This window comes from Girardinichthys multiradiatus, chromosome 6 (genome assembly GCF_021462225.1).
Source record: "Girardinichthys multiradiatus isolate DD_20200921_A chromosome 6, DD_fGirMul_XY1, whole genome shotgun sequence".
Classification (NCBI taxonomy): Eukaryota; Metazoa; Chordata; class Actinopteri; order Cyprinodontiformes; family Goodeidae; genus Girardinichthys; species Girardinichthys multiradiatus.
This window is the reverse complement of record NC_061799.1, coordinates 24,194,527-24,217,212: the sequence shown is the minus strand read 5'-3', so window position 1 is coordinate 24,217,212 and position 22,686 is coordinate 24,194,527. Positions and strand designations below refer to the sequence as shown.

Here is a 22,686-nt window from a genome sequence, read left to right as displayed (position 1 = left end):
TTTGGGCCAACCTAGAAGCCTAAAATAATCCCGCTTCACACATTCCAGAACCAGTTTTTGGGATCACGCCTGTTAGAACCATCTGGCTGTTGGGAGAATTTGGAGGCGGTTCTCCTTTATATCAGTTTGTGTTATGCACCAGAAAAACTGCAATGAAAGAGCACCGCAGCATGATGCTACCACCCCCATGCCTGGCAGCTGATGTGGTGCTTTTTTATTTAAAAGCATCATGTCGATTCCTCTGAACAAACGTTTTGTTACTGTGACCCAATCCTTTTCATGTCTGATCATAAAACCTCTCAAGGCGTTTTTCTAAAATCAAGGATTCAGATATTCACAAGTTTCCATGTGTGTAGTTAGACAAAAAAATAAAAATACTGCACACATGAATTTGTACCATTAAGAAAATTTATTTCCAGTGTTTCAGGAGTCTGTGCACATCCTTCACAATCTGAGGAACATCATATTTATTACAAATAATCCAGCTTGATGAAATATCCCTCCTCCTCCCCACAGCAAACCTCTCTCCACAAAGGAGTACCAAACTGCCCACATCTCCCCCCCCATCATCATCATCAGTTTCACAATACTGTACTTGAATCCTGTGATCTGATGGAGATGCAAAGTAAAGCAGCTAAAAACATGGCATTTATATGTACATTTAAATTAGTCTTTTTTGTTTTCATTTTCACAATGAATATTTAAAATTCAAGTTCTACTCAAACCAAGAGATGAAAAACAAGAGGATAAAGATGTATAAAACATTAAGACCAAAGAGGAATGCCTAAAGAATGGAAGCTCGGCATTTTTTGTTACAGCAGAGTGACTGAGTCGACGATAAAACAATAAAAACGTCATTTACAGCAACAGCTTTAACAAAGACAGTATGGCACCCTTAACATTTCATAGTGAGGCACTTTCTTTTTGTAATGAACCTTTTCTTGTCCTGATCCTCATACCGTTTAATTTCAATCCACTGCCGCTCACTGAGAGATGCATGAACCATTAGGTCTAAAACAACAGCTCAACACGTCCATCAAAGGGATGATGCTCACTGCTTTTTTAATCCATACAGCAGGGATGAACATGAACCGTACAGACTATTTGCATAAGTCCAGTCACCTTTGTGCCTTTAGAAAGGCCCTTTTGACAGTAGAGAGCTTGTAGGCAGTCAGTTGCACACAGGCTGTACCAAAAACGCACTTCAAGTACACAGAAAAATAAGAATATGTACATTTTAGAGTGAAAACAAGCATGTAAAGCTTTTAGTCAGTATTACAGCAAGCATGTCTGTACATTCTTCATTTGGTTGCCAACAGCCTCGCTGACTTTAAACTTTGTAACTTTCTCAACACAAAAATAGTTCCTCTGCAATACTAAAAATCAGTTTTGAAACTACTTCCTATTATTCTAAGTCAGATCCTCCTTATAGCATCTCAACTCCACCTTAGAGCATTCACACATCCTTAAACGTACTTCACTAGCTCACCGTTTCGTTAGCAACAGGTCCTTTGACTAATTTGTCATTAAAAAATGAGAAATAAAAAGATATAAACATTTGTTCCATGCCTTGTTCAGAGGGTAGATAAATGATTCATCTGTTTTCATTACCGCGAACACACCAGGTAAAAGACGCACTCCGGACAACATTTGTAAACATGCTCAGTCATCAACATTGGTCACGCAACAGAGAATATAGAGACAGGAATACATCTCACACACACACCTGTCACAGATATTGGTAGAAGCGCGAATGGACCACCTGGGAACTTGTGAGTTTATGTGGGTGAGCGGTGGCTGACAGGCTCAGATTTTTACTCTGCGAGATTTCCCCATTTAACGCCTCGGCAGGATGACGCACCAGTTCAAAAGACGACGAGGCACCGGAGTTCTGGGAGTTTGTGCTGCACAGCGCCCCGAGCTGTTCTGAGAGGTCCAGGCTGACCTCTGGGTTGCTGGTGCGGTGGCGCTCGCGGGCAATCCAATCCCCGATGGAGAAGTCCTGAGAGCTGCACTTTGGTTTAAGGCGGTCTACAGCTGACAGCTCCGAGCGCGAGCCGACCGGCTGCGACCAGTCACCCAGAACGGACAGCTCTGCAAAGTCTCTCTGCCCGCCCATCGTGTGTCTGCGTCTGATGTTCTTTTTCTTTCTGCGGCTCTCTGGGGACCGGCTCCTCTGACTGCCCACACCAAACATGTCGTCCACAGACATCCGCAGGCGGACCTTCAGTCGATCAGTGATCTTCAGTTTCCATGTTGGCTCTGCTTTATCCAGTTCGCTCCGGGATGACGAGCTGAGACTCCCGGTGGATCGACCTTTCGCTGAACCCACAACCTGTAACAATCTGTTGGGATCTGTTTCGCCACGAGCTCCGTCTAGCGAGGACTCGCTTTCGGTTTTCTGCTTACTAGATTTCTTTCTGGACAGCGTGTCACACTCAATAAGCCTGTGCGATGGGAGCGGTCGAGGAGCCTCTGGAAGTTCCCTCTGCTCAGCTTTTCCCACAGTGAACACGGATAGGTCGCTCTCGCTGTCGGTCTCCATGGGCCGCCCCTCACTGATGAGCTCGCTCCTCTCGTCATCTGCGTCTTCTCCCCCTCTGCTCTCCGACACAGACTGCACTTCAGGACTGAGCGTGCTAGCTTCCACTCCGGTCAGGTACGTCATGGAGGATGTGGTGGAGTAATCCGAGGTGATGGAGCAAACCTCTGCTCCCAGTCCACCAGGACATACGTCGGTGCCCAGGGCCGCATGCTTGTTATGCCTCACTCTGGGCACTGAAGCCTGCGAGCTGGTGCTGTTCATCGTACCGAGGTCCGACACAGTGTCATCGTAGTTGGAGGGCGGGTCTGACAAAGACGACTGAAGGGTCATCGGCATGCGGTAGTTGAGGTTTGGGGAGCTGGAAGGAGACGAGTACGGTAGCATCTGAAAGCTTGAGGAAATATGCTCTGAAGGGAGGGAGACAGATGGCTCAGATTCTTTCCTGATAGTTTCGGCCAGCCGATCCTCTGACCCACTTCTGTGCTTGTCTTTTTTCCTGGCTTCATCCATCAGACCGTCGTCCTCCGTCTGGCTGTCCTGGGACCACAGAGGCTGCTGGACCTCCTCTGGGAGCTCCTTTTTGTTGAAGCCAGAGTCCAGGTCATCATCTGAACTGCTGAGTTGAGATTTCTCTTTATTCTTCTTGCGTTTCCGGCTGGCGAAGATGGAGGAGCGCAGCATTTCATTGCTACACTGATTTCCTGAAATCCACGAGCCCTGGTGATATAAAACCAAAACAGCATTAAAGACTTGTCAAAATGTGAGTTTGTGGGAATCTAACCCAAACCTCTTGAATGGGCTTTGCTTCCCAATCCTCTTATTGCTACTATTATCCCTCTTGCTTGGGCACATTTTTGAGTCGGTTTTTCCTTAAACTTAACTTTCCATCAATGTGCTGGGATACACCACTCTTTAGAAATGACCTTTCTTACGATTGCATAGAAAATAATATGACAAACATAAAATTTCTGTTTAAGAAATCCCTGGTCTAATGTCATTTTCCATTTTTCTGTGAAACGAATTAGCAAACCAGACAGAGAGAAACACTTAAACTACCAAAACAAATGAACTTTTTGATAAACTTCGAAGGGATTAAGATTCGCCTGTAAAAATTAGGGGGGACAAAGTATTTCAAAAACGTTACCTTGGATTTATTGGAGTCAGGACAGGTCGGGTCTGCATTAAAATAAAAAGATACTCGTCAGTTAACGAAGGAGTTACAAATGACAAAAAAAGACGACACTTTCAGGTTGCTGAGATTAAAATAGACACAATGGATATAATGAGAGCAGCTAGACAAAAGCGGATGACAGATTTCTGATAGAGGTTATAGAGACAGGAAGAGAATTAACAGTCAGCATTAAATGCAAAAAAGTGAACAGAGCAGCAGAAGGTGCCTGAGATGAAGGAGGTGAAAACCCGGCAGTAAACGGCACAAAAAGCAGCTCATGCTCATGTATCGATGGAACGACGGCACATCGGGGACAAACACGGCAGTCACAGAGGATCACATGTAGCCACCAACCAGCTGAAGGCATTCTTTCCCAACTCAAGACGTCACAGAGGAGGGGGAGTCAATAAGTTCTCTAACTGAGAAGTTTAATGTGGGCCTGAGTATGTCAGATCAGTGAGTGTGTGTTGTGATCGATACCGCTGAGTTGGTGCAGGCAAGCTTCGGTGTAACACAGATTTTTCTCACTCCTGCAGTGAGCCTAAACATGTAGCCTGTCACTAAAAACAACATAAAAGGCAAAACAATAGTGTGCAGCAAAACGTTGGACTTTAACTGCAGCTAACAATGAGAAGCAGACTAATATGCCTTTCTAAAAAAAATACTTACAGAAACTTTGGAGGGCACAGAAACTATAAAAATTCCAAACAGCAACAAAAAGGGATGCAAATACAAGGTCTAATAATCAACCAAAACACTTTAAACGCTTTTCTTTTGTTATTTGCAAATAGTATGTTGTTTTGCACCAAAAAGTAACATCAAATCTAAACTTTAATAGGAATATGCTAGAGACACAATCTGCTTAAAATGTGTAATTGTACATAATGATGCACTAACTAGTTGGCCAGGGATCAAAGTCAACCAATATTTTTCTTGATTGGCTCTGACAAGTGAAGTTGAATAATAAATAAGTAAATGAATACATTTTTTCCTGTTCATTAAATGTCTCGAAATTGAAAAGTCCCACTTATCTGTTCATAGGGAACCAACAAACAGCATGATCTATGATACCCTTTTTTAATGTTTAGTTTAATTTAGTAGAAATATCAAGAAACGATTTGATGCATTAATGGGAATAATCTTGAAATCTCTTTAACTTTGTGTTGGATTTAATACAACTCTCTCTAAGAACCAGCAGCATGTTTATTACTTTTCATTGTTAGATCAACAATCTCACAAATTAGCTTGTATGCATTATAGTTAGAGATGCACCATCTGTCAATTTTCAACTTAATTGTCCCTGACCGGTGTGACCAACAGGGCTTAAACTCAAAAATCCTGTCTTTTCCTAATCAGTGAACGCACTATAAAAAGTGCTATCAGGCGGTACTGACGGCCTTCTTCAGTGCGAATGCTGTTACCAGGATTCCCAAAATGTTTTGCTCCGAATTCCAGACTTTTATTTCCACAGCACTCAGTCCTTTACTGCCATTTTAAAATATAAAATACAAAACTTCAGAATGTATTTATGGCAGATATTTCCAGGAAGGGAATCAATGGAAGGAAGGAAATGAGGAAAGGATGAAAGAAGAACAAAAGGAAGTCAGGACACACACAAGGAAGGACAAGGAAGAAGAGGTGGAAGGACAGAAGGAAGAAGATAAAGTGAGATACAAGAGAAAAATGGAGTTAGGACACTAAAAATGAAAGAATGAAGGACATAAGGGAGGAAGCAATGAATAAATGAGGATATAAGGTAGGACAAAAGAAAGAACAGCAGGAAGATAGGAGTTAAGAATATGTTAAGGACATAAAGGAGGACACAAGGAAAAATGAAGATATACAGAAGAAAGGTGGGAAGGAATGAAAAAAGGAATGACAAGGAACGAAGGAAGGAAAACAGGTCATAAGGGATGAGGTGCTGAGGACAAAATCAAAGCAGAAAGAAAAGGAGGATGAAACAGGGAAAAAGATGGAAGGGCACAAAGGAAACAGGAAGGAACACCACATAGAAGGACAAGGAAGAAAGGACACAAGAGAAAGAAGAAGAAATGAAGGAACGAAGGACATACTGAAGGATGGTCACCACATTTCAACAGTGTTAGAGAATAAAGTCTGGAAATACAAACATTTCTTCACCAGAGTGAAGAAAACTATGTTATACTGGAAAGAGTTTATGCTGTCTCTGAACAGAGGATGGAAGAACGTATTTTATTTTCTCACTATTTTCTATTTATCATGTTGATCAATTTCTTTGGTTCATTCACTCTGCCAGAGAGGGCAAGACTAAGATAATAAGACTGGAAATCGGTGTCAAAATTCAGAGTGGTGCGTAGCTACTTATATGCCTCTTTCCCCTTGGCTCGTTTTAGGCTGCGCGGTTCCGCTCCGCTCAGTCTTGCTCTACTCGGCACGGTACCTGTTGTGTTTCCACAGACCCACTGCACTGACGGGTGGGGCTATGCTGGCTAAAGCCCCACCTCCAGCCATCAGCCTCCAGGGTCTGTGGGTCATCGTTTGATCCAATATAGGCAGTCTGATTACGGGCAGCGTCTCTGTCTGCTCCCTCCTCCTGCGGTCGCTGGTTTGCTTAAGGACCGGCAATAAATTTCCAAACCAAAATACACCGTTTCATGGTGGTATTGTTTTGAGGGAAATGTTTGTGCGTCTGAACAGCTGATTTTATGTGTGATCAGCGTGCCCCTCCTGTGTGTAATTCAGAAAGTTGTTGTGTGATTTTTCTTTTATTTCAGCCTTCAGGCATGGTTTATGATTTGTAAAAAGTAAAAATATATTTTGATTTGTCCCACTCCAAACATTGTGGTCCTTAATAATATTATTGTAGTTGCTCTTGAATTTTGTTAACTTTTCCCTGCACTACCTCAGTGAAAACCTTCTCATTTCTTCTGGTCCCACGGCCACTCAGTGAACAGCAGTCTGTTCACGTCACATGTAGTTCCGACTCAGCCCCGGTTGGACCTGCTCAGGAGCAGGGACCAAAAAACTAGGTACCGGTACGGAAAAAACAGTAATGGAAACGCTCACAATGCGGGCCGAGTGGAGTGGAACCGGGCCAAATTGAGCCAGTGGAAAAGGGGCATTAGTGCATGGAAAGTAAATCACTATTGCAAGGTCAGACTTTTACCAAAAAACTTTCAACAAATTGGTATCGGTCATTTAGGCCTGATCAGTGCACTCTGATACATATATCATGTATTTTAGTCTGAACAAAGCTGCTGAAGTTAAACTAAATAAGTTGCATGTTGGACTAATAAGTGACGCAGAAACTTCCCAGTCAGCTCCACCGATCCTCAAAATCCACTGAAGTAGAAACCATCAGTTCTCCTATTAAAACTCGAGGTAGGAGTCAGAAAACAATTACGGTACTTGGCTGCCGGACTGCTAAAACTTCTATCTATTTTTGCTGTTAGTGGGTTAAGTGTGATGAAGGAATACAGTGGGAGATTGACGTGGTTGTCAAGAGTTACGTGACAGAAGGGGGTGAGGTACTATGTGGTTATGTGCATCTGTGGTGTGAAGTTGGGAAATGTAAAACAGAGACGTGGAAATAAATACATCAAAGGCAATGAATAAAATAACAAAAAAGGCAGCACCTGAAACCTGGAAAATAAAGTGTTTAAAAAATCTACATGTACAAACTAATTTGCCTCCATCTACATGCTCACAGTCATTTAATGGGCAACTAGAAAGCCTGCACACCTCTGCATCAATCAAAGGTTCTTACTGGGCTGGGATGTGGCTGTATGATTGGATTGTTTGTGTGTGCTGGGGAACATCTAGCTGAGCCCCAACCCTACGACCCCACCCTCAGACATCATGACAGATTATGTCACATAACCGGAAGAGAACCTGAGTTTGTCCATACCATGCTACTTGTCCTTGCGATCAGCTTAAAAGACAACAAGAGACAGCAGAAGGGCTTTCAGAGACAGTGCAGCAGCGTGGCTCTGTATCCCCTCAGTTTAGGGTACTGGTTTAAATATGAGATGTGCACAGCACAGGAACAATGACAAACATCGACTTCTCTTTCTTTCTTTATCTTTTTTTCCTCCTTTCGGCCAAATTTAAAAGAGCTGCGGGTTTCTGCAGACTAGGCAGCTACACTGGGCACAACACTCGTCCTTCTTCCTACAGTCCCAGCTGTCCATCACTGACAAAACAGAGTCCATCAGGGACACCATCGAGTGATAGACGCCGCCCACTTGGCCTGTGTCAAGATTGGGTAATTCAGTGAGTGCTGGACAGGGACAAGGGAAGAGAAAAAACACACTATACACAGAAGGGCACAGGTCATAAAGAGTTACAACTTCCATTGTTTGTTTTTGTTTTGTTCCAAGATTTTCTTTGGGAAAGAACATGCCGGGATTATGCGAGAGATGATGAGGAGGGGAAGAAAAGAACTGAAAGAAAAGGAGTCGTCATTCAACATAGAAAAAGCACGGGGAGAAAATAAATGACTTGAGCACGGAAAATAAAGAGTAAAGCAAAGAAATGAACAGAAATAAAACTTGGACAAATTTATATCTGGGCAGAAATAACAAACAAAACAAGAAACAAATACGGACAAAACAAAACTTATTTTAATTTAGAAAATAAATGAATAAAAAAAAGCTATGATGCAAGTTGTTTTCTCTACAATTTTTCAGTGATGAAGCCACTTCATGGTATATATACACTGAAAAATGACTGGAAAAAGTCTGCTGTAAAAATACTCACAAAAACAAAGCTGATGTTTTTGTTCTCACTAAAAGTATTTAAAACAATTAAAAGATGTTTTATACCATTTGCAACTCAAACCATCATTTAATTTGATACATTTCTATCTCCTATGACAATACAAATGGAATATAGCTGTGGAGGAAAAAACAAAACTGCTGCTGAGTTACCTGAAACGTCACCGGGTGAGGCAGGAACCCGGCTAATGTTAGAAAGTAGGTGGCCAATATTGGGCACAGGCTGAGACTGCACTGTGCTTTCCTGCTCAGCGGCAGTCTGCAGCATCAGCAAGGGAAACAGAAGAAGAAGAGAGCAAAATGATATTAGGGGCGATGCTCAGAGCTGTAATGTTAAAAATCGCAGTTCCAAAAGTATTTTTACGTCTTGCATTTTGTCACATTGCAGCTGCAAAACGTTCTGAGATAGACCGACACAGAGGAATGCATATTTGTGAAGCAGAAGGAAAATAATGTATGTTTTACAAGTGTTTTTACAAATAAAAGTTTGAAAAGTGAGTCATGCATGTGCTTCCTTTGACTCTGACAACCATAAATGAATTGTAGTGCACAGAACCATCTTTAAAGTGAAACATAGCGGTGGCAGCATCATGCTCTGGGGTGCAGGAAAGCAGGTTAGAGTTGAGAAGATGGATGAACGTATACGAGGAACAGATACAGGGCAATCCTAGAAGGACAATATGTTATATTCTGCAAAAGACTTGAGGTTGAAGACAACTTCTCCTTCCAATAGGAACAAAATCCCAAACACACAGCCTGAGTTAGTTTAAGTCCCATATTTATGTATTATACAAGAGTTGGACAATGAAACTGAAACACCTGGTTTTAGACCACAATAATTTATTAGTATGGTGTAGGGCCTCCTTTTGCGGCCAATACAGCATCAATTCATCTTGGGAATGACATATACAAGTCCTGCACAGTGGTCAGCGGGATTTTAAGCCATTCTTCTTGCAGGATAGTGGCCAGGTCACTACGTGATACTGGTGGAGGAAAACGTTTCCTGACTCGCTCCTCCAAAACACCCCAAAGTGGCTCAATAATATTTAGATGTGGTGACTGTGCGGGCCATGGGAGATGTTCAACTTCACTTTCATGTTCATCAAACCAATCTTTCACCAGTCTTGCTATGTGTATTGGTGCATTGTCATCCTGATACACGGCACCGCCTTCAGGATACAATGTTTGAACCATTGGACGCACATGATCCTCAAGAATGGTTCGGTAGTCCTTGGCAGTGACGCGCCCATCTAGCACAAGTATTGGGCCAAAGGAATGCCATGATATGGCAGCCCAAACCATCACTGATCCACCCCCATGCTTCACTCTGGGCATGCAACAGTCTGGATGGTGCGCTTCTTTGGGGCTTCTCCACACCGTAACTCTCTCGGATGTGGGGAAAACAGTAAAGGTGGACTCATCAGAGAACAATACATGTTTCACATTGTCCACAGCCCAAGATTTGCGCTCCTTGCACCACTGAAACCAACGTTTGGCATTGGCACGAGTGACCAAAGGTTTGGCTATAGCAGCCCGGCCGTGTATATTGAACCTGTGGAGCTCCTGACGGACAGTTCTGGTGGAAACAGGAAAGTTGAGGTGCACATTTAATTCTGCTGTGATTTGGGCAGCTGTGGTTTTATGTTTTTTGGATACAATCCGGGTTAGCACCCAAACATCCCTTTCAGACAGCTTCCTCTTGCATCCACAGTTAATCCTGTTGGATGTGGTTCGTCCTTCTTGGTGGTATGATGACATTACCCTGGATACCGTGGCTCTTGATACACCACAAAGACTTGCTGTCTTGGTCACAGATGCGCCAGCAAGACGTGCACCAACAATTTGTCCTCTTTTGAACTCTGGTATGTCACCCATAATGTTGTGTGCATTTCAATATTTTGAGCAAAACTGTGCTCTTACCCTGCTAATTGAACCTTCACACTCTGCTCTTACTGGTGCAATGTGCAATCAATGAAGACTGGCTACCAGGATGGTCCAATTTAGCCATGAAACCTCCCACATTAAAATGACAGGTGTTTCAGTTTCATTGTCCAACCCCTGTATATGCCCAGGCAAAGTCCAGACCTAAATCCAATTTTAAATTTATAGTAAGACGTGAAAACTGATGTTGACAGACGTTCTCCTCCTAATCTCACTGATGTTGTTTAAGCTTTTTTTTGCAAATTTCAAAATGTAGTTGTATGAGTCAAGTACTGACTTGGGGCCGCTCCCCAAGTACCCACCACTTTATGTAGGTCTATCACAAACAGAAGTTTGCAGCTAACGTTCAAGGGGTATGGATACTTTTGCAACGTACTGAAAACAAGCTATTACTTACAACAGGATCCTCGTTACCATCTTCCATAAAGAACCAGTCAAACTGCTGGACGAGGTTCTCTACAATCTTGCACTGGTCAGGCATGTGATTGACCATGTTGGTCATGTTGTCCTCCGAAGTTCTGACCAGAGTCGGGCCGAATACGATTGCCAGGTTGCGAGGCTCCATCTAAAAACACCATCGGATGAAGACAAATCGGGTTAATCGACAAATTCTTTAAATGGGTAAACTCAGGATCTGACGCCAGCAGGTCACACCTTGTTCTGTTCACAATTGTCAGAAACCCTTTTTAGGTGAGCGCAAAGGAATTTCAGAGTTTCGAAGTGATGAGTGGGTAATTCATAAATCTGCAAAAAATAAAACAAAAAACAGTTTCAGCATCAATAAATGCTTAGTGCTAATGCTTTTTAAATGTCCCTCATGTTAGAATCTACTCACCAGCCTCTTGAGCTCCTTTAATCGCTCCACTGAGTCTTCTGTTCTGCTGGCTTCAATAAATTTATCATACATTTCTGAGAACAGGCAGAAAAAAAAAAAAATCACAACTTAGTACAAAGACATAAACAAGGCTATTGCGCTATTTTGACTTTTAAAAAAATATATTCTTACCATTTGTAAACAGAGGCTCTGGAAGTTTTCGGAAGAATGACTTTAATAGACTGCTAATCACGTTGAGGTCCCTCCATTTCTGCAGAGATTTATAAAATGCATAGAGTTGTCTGGGAGCAGCAGTTCGAGTGGAAATAAACCAGTTCTAAAGGATGCTATAGGACAAGCTGCTGGCTGTAAAGCCCAACCTGACAGTCAGTCACTCACATCTTCCTGGATGTCAATGTCACTCATGCCTTTGGTGTTGAGCTCCTCCTGCATGCTAGAAATTGCAGCGTTGTTTCCAGGAACTCTGTAGATTCCGGTGTATTCCAGTCCTCGCTCCTCTACCACCTTACAGCACACCTCCACGAGCAGAGGAACAAACTGCACAACAATGAGCAGGACATGATTCAACAACTATGCAACCGGAAGCATCAGCTCACACAGATGTGATGAGCAGTGATTTCACTTACAAAGATGAAGAAAGAAAACGTTGCATGACGTTTATTAAAAAACAAGCATTAAAAACCCACCCTGTTAGTTTGAGCTGGTGGACAATCTTCAAGCCGGACACCAAAAGTGATGCCAGCTTGCTTTTTTTCAAATGGTTTCTTCATGATTCCGGCTATGCCGATTTTCCAAGCTCTGTCTCGAGGTGGACTTGAGTCATCTGTGAACAACCCCAGAAATAAATGAGCCACTTGAGATGACAGATGTTCTGACCACAGTAAAAGATCCTGATGGTTTTACCTTTCAGTGCCCTTCGCTCCTCTCCCGTTCGGGGTGAATGGGAGCTGTGGCTTCGTCCTTCTGACCTTCCTCCCAGAAAGGCTTGCTTGATGCTGAGCGACTGCCGCGAGGTTTTCGGGGAAGGTTCTGATCTGCTGCTGGGAGCACTGATCAACATAAGAAGTTGAACAAGTTTAAGAAGAAAGATTAAGATTTTTGTTTGGCATTCAACTTAAACAGTACTAGCTCTAGAAAACCACCAGGGGGCAATGGAGTGCCCTGTTTACCTCATCATGTTGTATTCTTTGATCTTTCTACTGATCAAATCCTGGCTAGTAACAGAAGCATTCTGTACAAAACAACAAAATAACAAGTTAAGATTTAGATAATACAAAAATATATTTATGACAATTACAATATTCTTATCATTTATCATCATGTATTACTAAAAAGGTATTCAAACTCAAATCTGAGAAGTATTTACAATCAGTTTTAATAAACCTTTTAAATTAGGCAATCATCAAACAATCACCAATGTATAACAAACTATACAACTAACAAAAACAGATAGATAAAAAATGATCCATATTACTAGAAAATAAGAATGTAAGTTGATTGTGAATCTGTGAATTTTCTGCTTGACCAGCTGTAAATGGTGCCCATCCAGTAGGAAACTCAAATATCTGACATTTCTTCTGATAAGTGAACACCTCTAAGCTCTATCAGTCCTTAGTCTGGAAGCTGTTACTGGTTTTTGTTATTTCATATTGGACTTTTTAGGGTGGCTTAGGGATATTTTGTCAAAATATGCAGAGGGGAAATCACTCAACTTCAGTAGATGCCAGGAGGGCTGGGCATACTACAGAAAAGATACTCTGTTTTAGGATAATGAGCCTGCAACCACCGTCTGCCTGTCATGGAACATGCTTGATTTGAAATTGCTGTCAGTCTTTTGGAAATCTCAGCATTAAATTAAGGGTCCAAACAGAGACGACTGTTTCCAGAAACTATTGCTTAACATGCTAACTGTTACTAAAATATGCTAAAGCTGTTTTGAATGTCACCAAATTTTTGTTTTAAAATATTAGTAAAACCCTGTTTTACACCGACTGCTATTTCTCACACAGTGTGATGTCGCCTCTGCTTCTGATATAAATTATTCCTGAAACGTTATAAACAAGTTTGTTTTTGTTTTTTATCTAAATTGACCAAAACCAGTATTGACAGGTTAAAGTAAAAAAAAAAAAAAAAACTTCAGCCACTAGAAATATCAACTAGCTTAAACACAAACTGACACCAACATCCAAATACTTTAATTTTCGAAGTACCGGAGTATTTAAAGACCAAATAAAATGTTTGGTCAATTTAAAACTTTCTGAGAGCTTTTTAAGACTTTATGATTTAAATTTATGACCTACATACATAACAAAAAATACTTGGTTAAGTTAACTTAATAAGGTATTTAATAACTAACACAATTATATGAAGTAACGAGATTTAAAATTTTATTCCTTGAACTAACTATACAACGCCGTTTTTAGGAGCAGATGCCTTCTGTAATTGCGTAAATGTTCGGGCTTTTTAGTTATGTCACAGCGTGAAAAGTCAAGTCAAAACAAAACACCTGAACTCCTCGGCCAGAATAAATGTAACAAAATGGATGCGCATTCCTTCTAGAAAATCTGGACATGTTTACTTTTGAAGGGCTTAAAATTGCATGTTTTTTTAAAGATTTTTTTACAGTCCTTGCAGAAACCCTGAAATTATTTTTTAAAAGGTCTTATAGTTAAAAGCCCTCAGCCTGAAACTAAATGTAAACAGTAAGAAAAGTATAAACATTTCTCTCAGTGAAATGAGTGAGCGAGTGAACATCCTTTCTGGCTAGCGTTGAACAAAGACCACTCCAACAGTCTTTTTGAAAGAAGCCTTTGTGATCATCTCTGGCTATTGTCACGTTCACACCCCAGCCTTTTTTTTTTGTTTTACCTCTGCTCAGGTAAAACGGGTTTGAAACCATCTCTTATTAACACCGTTGCTAAGCATTTTATAAATTATGTTTTTGATCCTATCCTTTCACTGATCTGTGCTTTGGTTAGAGACATTTTTGTTTCACTTTGCTGTAAAATCTAATTGGATCTCGTCAACCTGCTTGTTTTTCTCTACATTAAACAGCTACTACACTCTAAACTGATCACATGATGACACCAGTAAGGTCAACTCATCAGATGGTAATAATCCTGATTTGGCAAAACACACACACAAACACAAACAATAGTAGTTCATCTACACACACCTCCTCATCTGGGTTACTGTTTTCCTGGATGACCCTGATCCATGAGAGCATGTCGTCCCTCCCCTCTGCCTGGAACAGATACTCGCAGTCTGAGGTGGTTAATCGCAGCACATTCTTGCGTCTTGTTTCGCTGTAGGAGATGTCAATCAGACAGGCCTTGATGCTAATTCGGAGCGGGTCCTCGTCAGATTGCGATGAGGCGTGAGACAAAGCATCCTTCTTGTCTTTGTAGAGGGTCAGGGTGTGGCCTTGTAAAACAGCATACATTTGTTTCCAGGATCTCATGCCTCCACCAACGCGCTGCAAATTGAAAGACGGAAAAATACCTAAGTGTCCCATTATTGATGAACAGGGTTTATAAATGAGTGACTTGGCATGAAAGTATACCTTATTCTTCTCTGTGCTAAACTGCCTGAAGTTAAGCAACCCTTCTTTGGAAGAATCAGCAAATGTATCTAAAGAAGAGTCCCTACGAGATCCAGAATCCCCAGAAGGTTTATGCCCATCCAGAGCCTGCAAGAGGGGAAAATAAGACATTTTTCTGGCATTATTATGCAGCACCACTAAAGCACGACAAGAAACAGAGAGTCAGAAGGGTGGATGACATACAGCAAGGACCCTCAGATGAACAAACTGGTTAAATTGTCACAATGAGTTAACAAAACCTGAAAGAATTGATTCCCAAGTGAGCAACAACAACAAAGATTTAATATCAAGGTATGTTAAAAAACACAGGCGGCTTAAGCATATCTGATATAGGTCTTGGGGGAATACAAAATGTTTCAATTCTGTCTGAATTTGTTTCAAGGTAATAGTGCATCAGTGTCCCATTTTTATCCTAGTATTTATCACCATATTTCTTAATTCACAAACTCAACAGTAGACAACCTTTAACTATTGTTACCAAATCCATCATCGGTAAATGGAGCAAAGAGACAAACTATTGAAGAATACTGAGCGAAGCACGCGTTTTGTTTTCGTCTTACCTCTATAAGCCTCAGAGAGCAAAAGCTTTACTGAAAACATGTAACAACAAAATAAAATGGTCAATACATGTTATATTAATCCAATACTGGCTTTACAAAACCTGTTACTTAATGTTAATAAATGTTAATTTTACGCATGTTCAGGAATTTAACCCTAGACCCGCATTACTCTGTGACCGCCTGGTTGAAAACTAGAAAAAAAAAACATATTTTCTCTGATCAGTGAACATAGGCACTGAAGATAAGAGTACTGATTAGGTTAGAGGAAACACATAAACTGCAGCAACTATCAAGAAAGAAAACTGCATTTCCTACAGAAGCATGATGGCTGTTTTTCGGGGTGCCATAACTAGGAGTTAGATATAATAAGCAGAACGTTAAACATATTACACCAAAGTTGCTCTGTTTATCTATCTGACAAGTCCAATTTCAATGAAAATGCTGGAAGACCTTCAAAACCTTTCTATAAACTATGAAAAATCCTACTGTGATGGCTGAACCTTACTTTAGGTTCATCATCTGTAACTGATGGGATGTGTGAACTCCAGTAGACTACAAGCTGAAACTAAACAAAAACGTGCTTTAACATCGAAAATGTTTAAGGGTATGCATATTTTTGTTACCAGGTAGTTGTATCTTTTCAGTTGTTTTATACCTCTCCCCTCTAAAGGATATTTCCTTTATTTTCCCCTTATTTTAGAATGAAGAGGTCAGAAATCAACGCTAAGTCTCTGATCTGTGAATCTTTGTGTATTTCTGATCCACTGTATTGTCCCATAAATAAGCATAAAATATGAATACATTTGTTGGAGCTCAGCTGTCATGAAAGCAGATACAGTAGGAAGGCAATGTTAAATTGACCCTGGCAAATATTGCAAATAGTTTGTCTTCTGTAGTTCTATCATTGTGAAAGTAATATTAATAATTTTCTAATTTGCATAAAAATCCAAAGTAATAGATTTTGTCTGTAGCTCTGTTTTTATTGTCCAGTAAGTGCAGGACATTTATCACAGCTTTCAGTTCCAATATATAATTTAAAGCAAAACTAATGCTATTGCTTCAATATTTATGTACTTACAGTTAAAATAGTACTGAAATCAAAACTTATGTGTCCATAACTTATTAGTATACACACTTACCCAACAGAATTAAGCCACAATTAGAAAATTATGGATTTTTAAAATACAACAGAACACATAAAAGTTCCTCACCTTTCTCAGGCCTCTGAAACTGGACATATGCTTGCTTGAAGAACTTTTGCATACAGATAATGAAAAATGCAAAGTCAGACAGACGAACACAAAATTATTGAGAAATAATTAAGAAAATAAATCTCTGCATGCACTTACCCTCTTCTCTCCTCCTGATAGTTATCCAGACCCTCATCGTAAGACTTGGACCGCTCTGTTTTACTAGCAGAGTCTGAGTCCAACAAAGCGCTTCGCAAAGACTCTAAACAAATATGGCACAAATATTTAAATATTTAATATTTATTGTTTTCCAACCCAAATGCCATTAAAATTTTTATTTAACTCAGGATCAATTTTATTCATCAAGACAAAACAATTTCATAATATTGGAAAAAAAAAAGAAGTGCAGTTTCATTGATCATACTGACTCTAGTCAGCCCAATGCTGTTTACCTTGGTCATGTGACAGCTGTCGACGAATAGTGGGACACGGTGAGCCTTGACTGGAGGGTGCTGTAGCTATGGATGGTGCAACAGATATCACAGCAGAGGGAGGTATCGGAGCAGCCTCTCGGTCAACGCTGGGGCTGACTGGCTCATCTATGGCGGCAATAAAATACTCAGGTTGAACACATAGAGGCAAATTAACTTCAAATGTTTCTGTTCTCGAGCACAACGCATTTCTATATACTGTCTGTGACGGCATTAAAATAGGCCAGGGGCTCTTGGACTTACTGGACTGTACTGGAAAGATGCTTAAGTTAGCATACGTTGGAGGGAAAACAGGGTAGCAGATAGACTTACCATGCATTTTTTTCAATTAAAAAATAAGTTTTAGCAAAACTATTAGCCAACTCAAAGTACAAAGCTGTTCTCCGCAGCCAAGGGGTTTTGGAGCTACGTTTAAAAGCAACTGCCCTAGTTCCAGCCTGAACCCAACTTTGAAACTCGTAGAACAAAAAACAAAAAAAGAGCGCCAGCATCTCTCTAACAAGGCTTTTGTCGAGGCTATTTTTAAAGGTTACATCTATGATTGATAAACTCCAGGGGCAACAATCTGTAACTGTTGTGTTTTTCCCTGGGAAAATTACCTACAGCAATTAAAAGCAATGTGTGATGGAGTAGTGCTAAAAAGATGACTCAATACAAGGTAGCCCTTGCAGAACAGCTGATCATTTTTACTGTGTAACGTTGTGAATTATCAGGCAGGAAACTGTTAAGCTTGATTCAGATTAAAGAGTTAACGGAGTGGTTGGGTGTCTATGAAACCATCACAAGAAACATGAACCACACAGAAGAGGAGAGGCTCAAAGGCTTAAATAACGGACGGCAATATCCAGCCGGCACAGCCTCAGGCCCATGAACGGTCTGTATGAGACTGTGTCTGACGGGGACAATACAGCTGCACCTAAATCATCAAACACCCACTGAAAATTGTATTCACTGACAAAAAAATAAAGAAATAAACTAAAAGCATTTTGCATAATTTGTTTAACTAGTTTTGCAAGAGATTGTCCAAATTAAACAAAATGCCAATTTTCAATATTATTACGTCAGTCTCAAAATGATTTAACCCCTTTCAGGCAAGCATCTTCAGTATTTAGTAGAGCACCCTTTGTCCGGCAACAAAGGGATTCCTAGCTAGACACCAGTTTCTGAGAAGTTTCCTGAGGAATCCTACCTCACTGTTCATGGACAAAAACCTTCTGTTTATTCATATTCTTGGGTTAGCATGCTGCAACCACCTTTTTCAAATACCACCAGAGACTTTCAGGCGGCTATGATGACAAGTCCAGTGTCTTCTAGAACTTCTGAAAGGAAGCATTTGTGGACTTTTAGATATACTTGGGATTATCGTCCTGTTTGAAGGTCCAACGATGCCCAAGCTTAAGCTTCCTCGCAGACTGTGACATTTTTTCCTAGGACCTCCTTAAATTGATTGAATCCATCTTGCTGCAGTTTTCCTGCTTCCGGCACAATGTTCTTTTCAGCATCATTCTTCTTTCTCTAGACAAACTGATGAATCAAAACTATGTTTTGGACTTATGAATCAGCAAACTAAAGAACAGAATCCCCCAAACCTCTTTGGCTTATTTATATAGTTGTGAGCAAAGAGGAGCCGAGTTTTCTTGTGCTTTTTGTTAGTAGTGGTGTATGCCCTGGAGCTTTAGTGGAAACTGAACTTTCAGCGGCTGCTGCCTCCAAATCTGCCGCCGGTCTTTTGCCGTCAGCCAAGGGTTTTTGACCACCTGCCTCCTCAGGAATATTGTGGCAGCCATTGATAGCTTTCCCTTTCTGCCATGTCTAGGTGGCATAGCTGCTGCACCTTTAACTTTAAAAAAAGTGAACTATGCTTCAAATTGGATCTCAGAACACCGTTGCCATCTTTTTTTATTCTTGTCCTTGTTTATGTAAAGCAAAGATCTCTTCTCTGTGCTTTTTGGACAATTCTCTTACCTTAGCCATATTTCTAACAAGTAATGAAATGATTCAAAATCTCTTTAAAAATGATTTGAATTTAAATTCTTTCTTTTTAAAGAAGTTATGAAATATAACTCAAAGCTCACTGAAGAAAATGATATTCATACAAGATCCAATGTTGGCCTCATATAATTGAGAGTTGCTCCTACCGATTTTTGAATACTTCTGATGGAATCATGAAGGTTTACTCAATCAAGACACCATTCTCCTTGCCTGAGACACCAATCCCACACTGAGTTGTCTACAGCATCATCACAGACACGGTCTGCTTTATCTGCACCTGGACTTTCAGGCCGCCTAAACAACCGAAGCCAACTTGATCACCAAACCAACAGCAGAAAAGGGCTGTAAATGTTTATGTTTGAGATTTGACAATTACAAGAAATAAAAATTTCACATTTTTGCTCTAAGAAAGCAAAATTTTTTGTTTGGCTACATACAACACATAGTAGGGTTCTTTTTGGTTTTTAACAGAGAACTATGGCCTATGATGATGTATTTAAGATGTTGGATGGGTTGTTGGGCTCCCTCACTGAGAAAGTGATAAGGGGCACAGAACGCTATATGCTTGAAGAGGGAGGCTGGGCAGCAGGGCAGCTAACCAGGCCCTGCTTAGTGGGCTCTGTCCTGCTGAAGTCTAGGAGAAAACAACTAACAGAGGCATAGAAAATATTCTAAAAGATCCTTTTTGGAAAGTCCTTAATTTATACTTTTTTTTTTTTAGCAGTGCAACTTAATGTAGTATTTTACTCGCACCAATGTTAATATTTATTTTCCTTATATTTAGAAGTCTTAGTATAAAAACAATAAACTCAATATAATTCAGTCAATGTTTTATGCACTCTGCAGTGTGAACCCCTAAAACTTTATGTGAATGGTCAGACTGCAATTTCTGAAATGCCAACAATTTAATAACTACAGCATCCATTATGGTGCAGCTCGACCACAATGCATTAACTGTCAAGGGATGACATCCAGGAAAACAATGCATTAAGAGGGTGGAACTCACTACACTGAAAACCTCACTTTACTCTGAGATGGATTTGAATTAACCATGACAAACCCAGCCTGAAAGACTCACAATCTGATTAATAACATCTCCCTATAGAGGTTAGTTTACCTCTGAACATCTCCCTGGTTAAGACCTGGTTCATACACATCCATAAATCAAATAAAGTCAACTGTTAAATTTGAGTTCATCATGCATCTATTGAAACTCTTTATATTAACGCCTATAGTATCATTTCTTTACATGTAGAAACAGTCCATGTTGCTGTTGCCATGACAATGTCGCCAGCAAGGCCATCAACTGATTGCTGTCTTACCGATGAATGGAATGGAGTCCAGGGACTCGTCCAAGTTGCTGGAGCAGGAGGTGTGACGTTGTTCCTCAAGGCGGCGAATGTGTATCTCTCGCCGTGCATCGTTCGGAAGCCAGCAAGCTGCCACGTCTGCCGTAGAGTCCGCTCCTTCGTCGTTCACGGCCAGGATGTAGGAGGGGTGCCGCAGTGGGCTGGGGTTCTTTCCACCGTGAGGTTTCTCCCTCAAAACCACCACGGTTTCTGTGGGGCATTGACCGTTGACCTGACTCTCAGAATCTTGGTGGGGTGTTGTGAGGATGGCAGGCCTCTGAGGCACCTCCCTTGTAGCAGAGCATGACGAAGACCTGACTCCAACTAAAACTGCGTCTCCGCCTGCTTCAGAGGGCTGCAAGGTTTCTGACCGCATCCAGTTCTGACCTTTTTGGCCGGTGTGGCCTAAATGGTGTCCTTTGACTGAATCTCTTTGGTCGGTAAACGAATGTTCAGTACTCTTCCCAAAAAGTGTGGCAGACAGCATGGGTGAGGAGCGAGTCTGAAGAGAATCTGGTCCTTTAGAGAATAAAGAAGGGTTCGGTGCTGCTCTCATGCCACCACTGTATCCAGCCGAAGGCCTGTAGGGCATAGCGTTTCTGGGCAAGGACTGCCTGCTGGGTCTTGTACCTTGGTCTGCCCTTGGATAGCCTGCTCTCCTCTCAATAGGCCGAGCCAGGTCTACAGGTTCGACATAGTCTATGGAATGAGCCCGCGCTTTCAGAACAAGGGCATCTTGGGACACACTTCGAGGAGGCCAGTTCCTTGCATGACTTATTTTCTCTGAATTCCTCATTCGGTCCTGTGAAGCACTGCGTGGGGCAACCTGAAAGTGGGGTGGAGGTCCGTGGTACGACCGTTCATGGGAGGTACTCCTGCGCTGTATCCCTTTAGGAGCCCAGTCTCCCCTGGGAATGTGATGAGCAGCGGTGAAGAAGACCTGATCTGCGGTTCGCAAATTGTCTAATCTCTCCTGAATTGTCCGACTAGCATGGGAATGGATGCCTTTGTTATCAATGTACTCCCTGTATGTCTGGTAAGTGCGCCAATCAATGTTCTGATGCTTGCCTGGGAAATTAGGTGCTTGACCTGCAAATGGAACCGTTACCTGACCACTGGGATAGACATCAGCCTTTCGAGGGAAAGGATACTGGGCCAGTGACCCAGGTCTTCCCCTAACATAGGCAGGGTCCATGAAATCAACCCTGTGTGCCGAAACCACACGTCCCACGTGTGCAGAGTTGGGAGGAACCACCACAGTCCTAATGCTATCGTTGCGCATGCACACCGCTGTTTGGCTTTTAGCATATGACTGGCGAGGAGAAGGGGGCACGGTGATTTCCTTACGATACCCATAATCAAGCGATATTGCTGGGCCCCGGCAGACCTGCCCCAACGAGTCTGTCGCTTGGGCCATGCCCGTGGGCTTAGAGTCTACTCTGGGGTAACATACCGGTGGCGGGTCAGGGATGTGATTAGCATTTCCACTGTAGCTACTGTAGCCACGCAGGTAGGCATCCTGGGAATAGGCCTAAGGACAGAGCAAGAAAGCCATGTTACAAGAGAGGAGTACAAACAGCAAGTGGGTGCGAGATTAAACAGTGTGGCGCTAGATGCTTAAAGACAAGTCAAGTGTGATATTGAAAATGTTACTGGATGCATGTGTAGGCAGTGCATGTTTCAGTGAGTGAGTGGAGGCGTTTCAAACAGCTGAGCAGTGTCAAAGCTCTTCATCTGCTCTTTATTTAGAATTGACTTGGTAATACTACTGGATAGCACAATCTATAAACTAAAGCAAAACATTTCTAAACAACTTCTGTTTTGGAAAAGACACTAACAAATACATACAATTATAAAATACTGTAAACATAGTCATATTTAGGGAAAAAGCAACAAAATAAAACAACATAAAATGGAGAAACACATGGATTACTGTTACATACCTCAGACTGACAAACTGTAGACAGCAGGATGCCTAGGTCTGATACAGAATGAGCTATATTTAGCTTGACTTGTTATCATCCATTAGTACAAAGCCTATGCTATTCGTGATAGAAACAAAAAAACTCCAAAGTAACATTTTAACTTTAAAGACCTACAGTATCTATTTGTGCTAGTCGTAACATACTTGCCCATACAACAAGCACTAGACGAGTAAAGGTATGAGGACTTTGTCCCTGTAACAGTGCGGTATTACAGTACAACCATACAATAAAATTGTGTGAGCCACAGCAATCAGTGCGAGGCTTAGTTCCTC

General features: G+C 41.3%; 1 protein-coding gene across 4 annotated transcripts in view; it reads right to left on the bottom strand.

The window, feature by feature from the left end:
• Positions 1-386: 386 nt before the first annotated feature.
• The window catches only part of arhgap21b (Rho GTPase activating protein 21b), a 43,273-nt gene continuing 20,973 nt past the window's right edge, over positions 387-22,686 (bottom strand). For all 4 annotated transcript variants that reach the window (XM_047367677.1, XM_047367676.1, XM_047367678.1 and 1 more), the window contains 17 exons: positions 20,403-21,960; positions 17,050-17,196; positions 16,757-16,859; positions 16,619-16,661; positions 14,809-14,934; positions 14,422-14,721; positions 12,416-12,477; positions 12,150-12,295; positions 11,933-12,069; positions 11,625-11,783; positions 11,418-11,496; positions 11,247-11,320; positions 11,066-11,155; positions 10,809-10,976; positions 8,624-8,729; positions 3,690-3,721; positions 387-3,262 (listed from right to left, as the gene is read on the bottom strand). In XM_047367677.1, the coding sequence (XP_047223633.1) occupies positions 1,730-3,262; positions 3,690-3,721; positions 8,624-8,729; positions 10,809-10,976; positions 11,066-11,155; positions 11,247-11,320; positions 11,418-11,496; positions 11,625-11,783; positions 11,933-12,069; positions 12,150-12,295; positions 12,416-12,477; positions 14,422-14,721; positions 14,809-14,934; positions 16,619-16,661; positions 16,757-16,859; positions 17,050-17,196; positions 20,403-21,960 (4,863 nt within the window). In that variant the 3' untranslated portion in view covers positions 387-1,729. The remainder of the gene's footprint in view (positions 3,263-3,689; positions 3,722-8,623; positions 8,730-10,808; positions 10,977-11,065; positions 11,156-11,246; positions 11,321-11,417; positions 11,497-11,624; positions 11,784-11,932; positions 12,070-12,149; positions 12,296-12,415; positions 12,478-14,421; positions 14,722-14,808; positions 14,935-16,618; positions 16,662-16,756; positions 16,860-17,049; positions 17,197-20,402; positions 21,961-22,686) is intronic.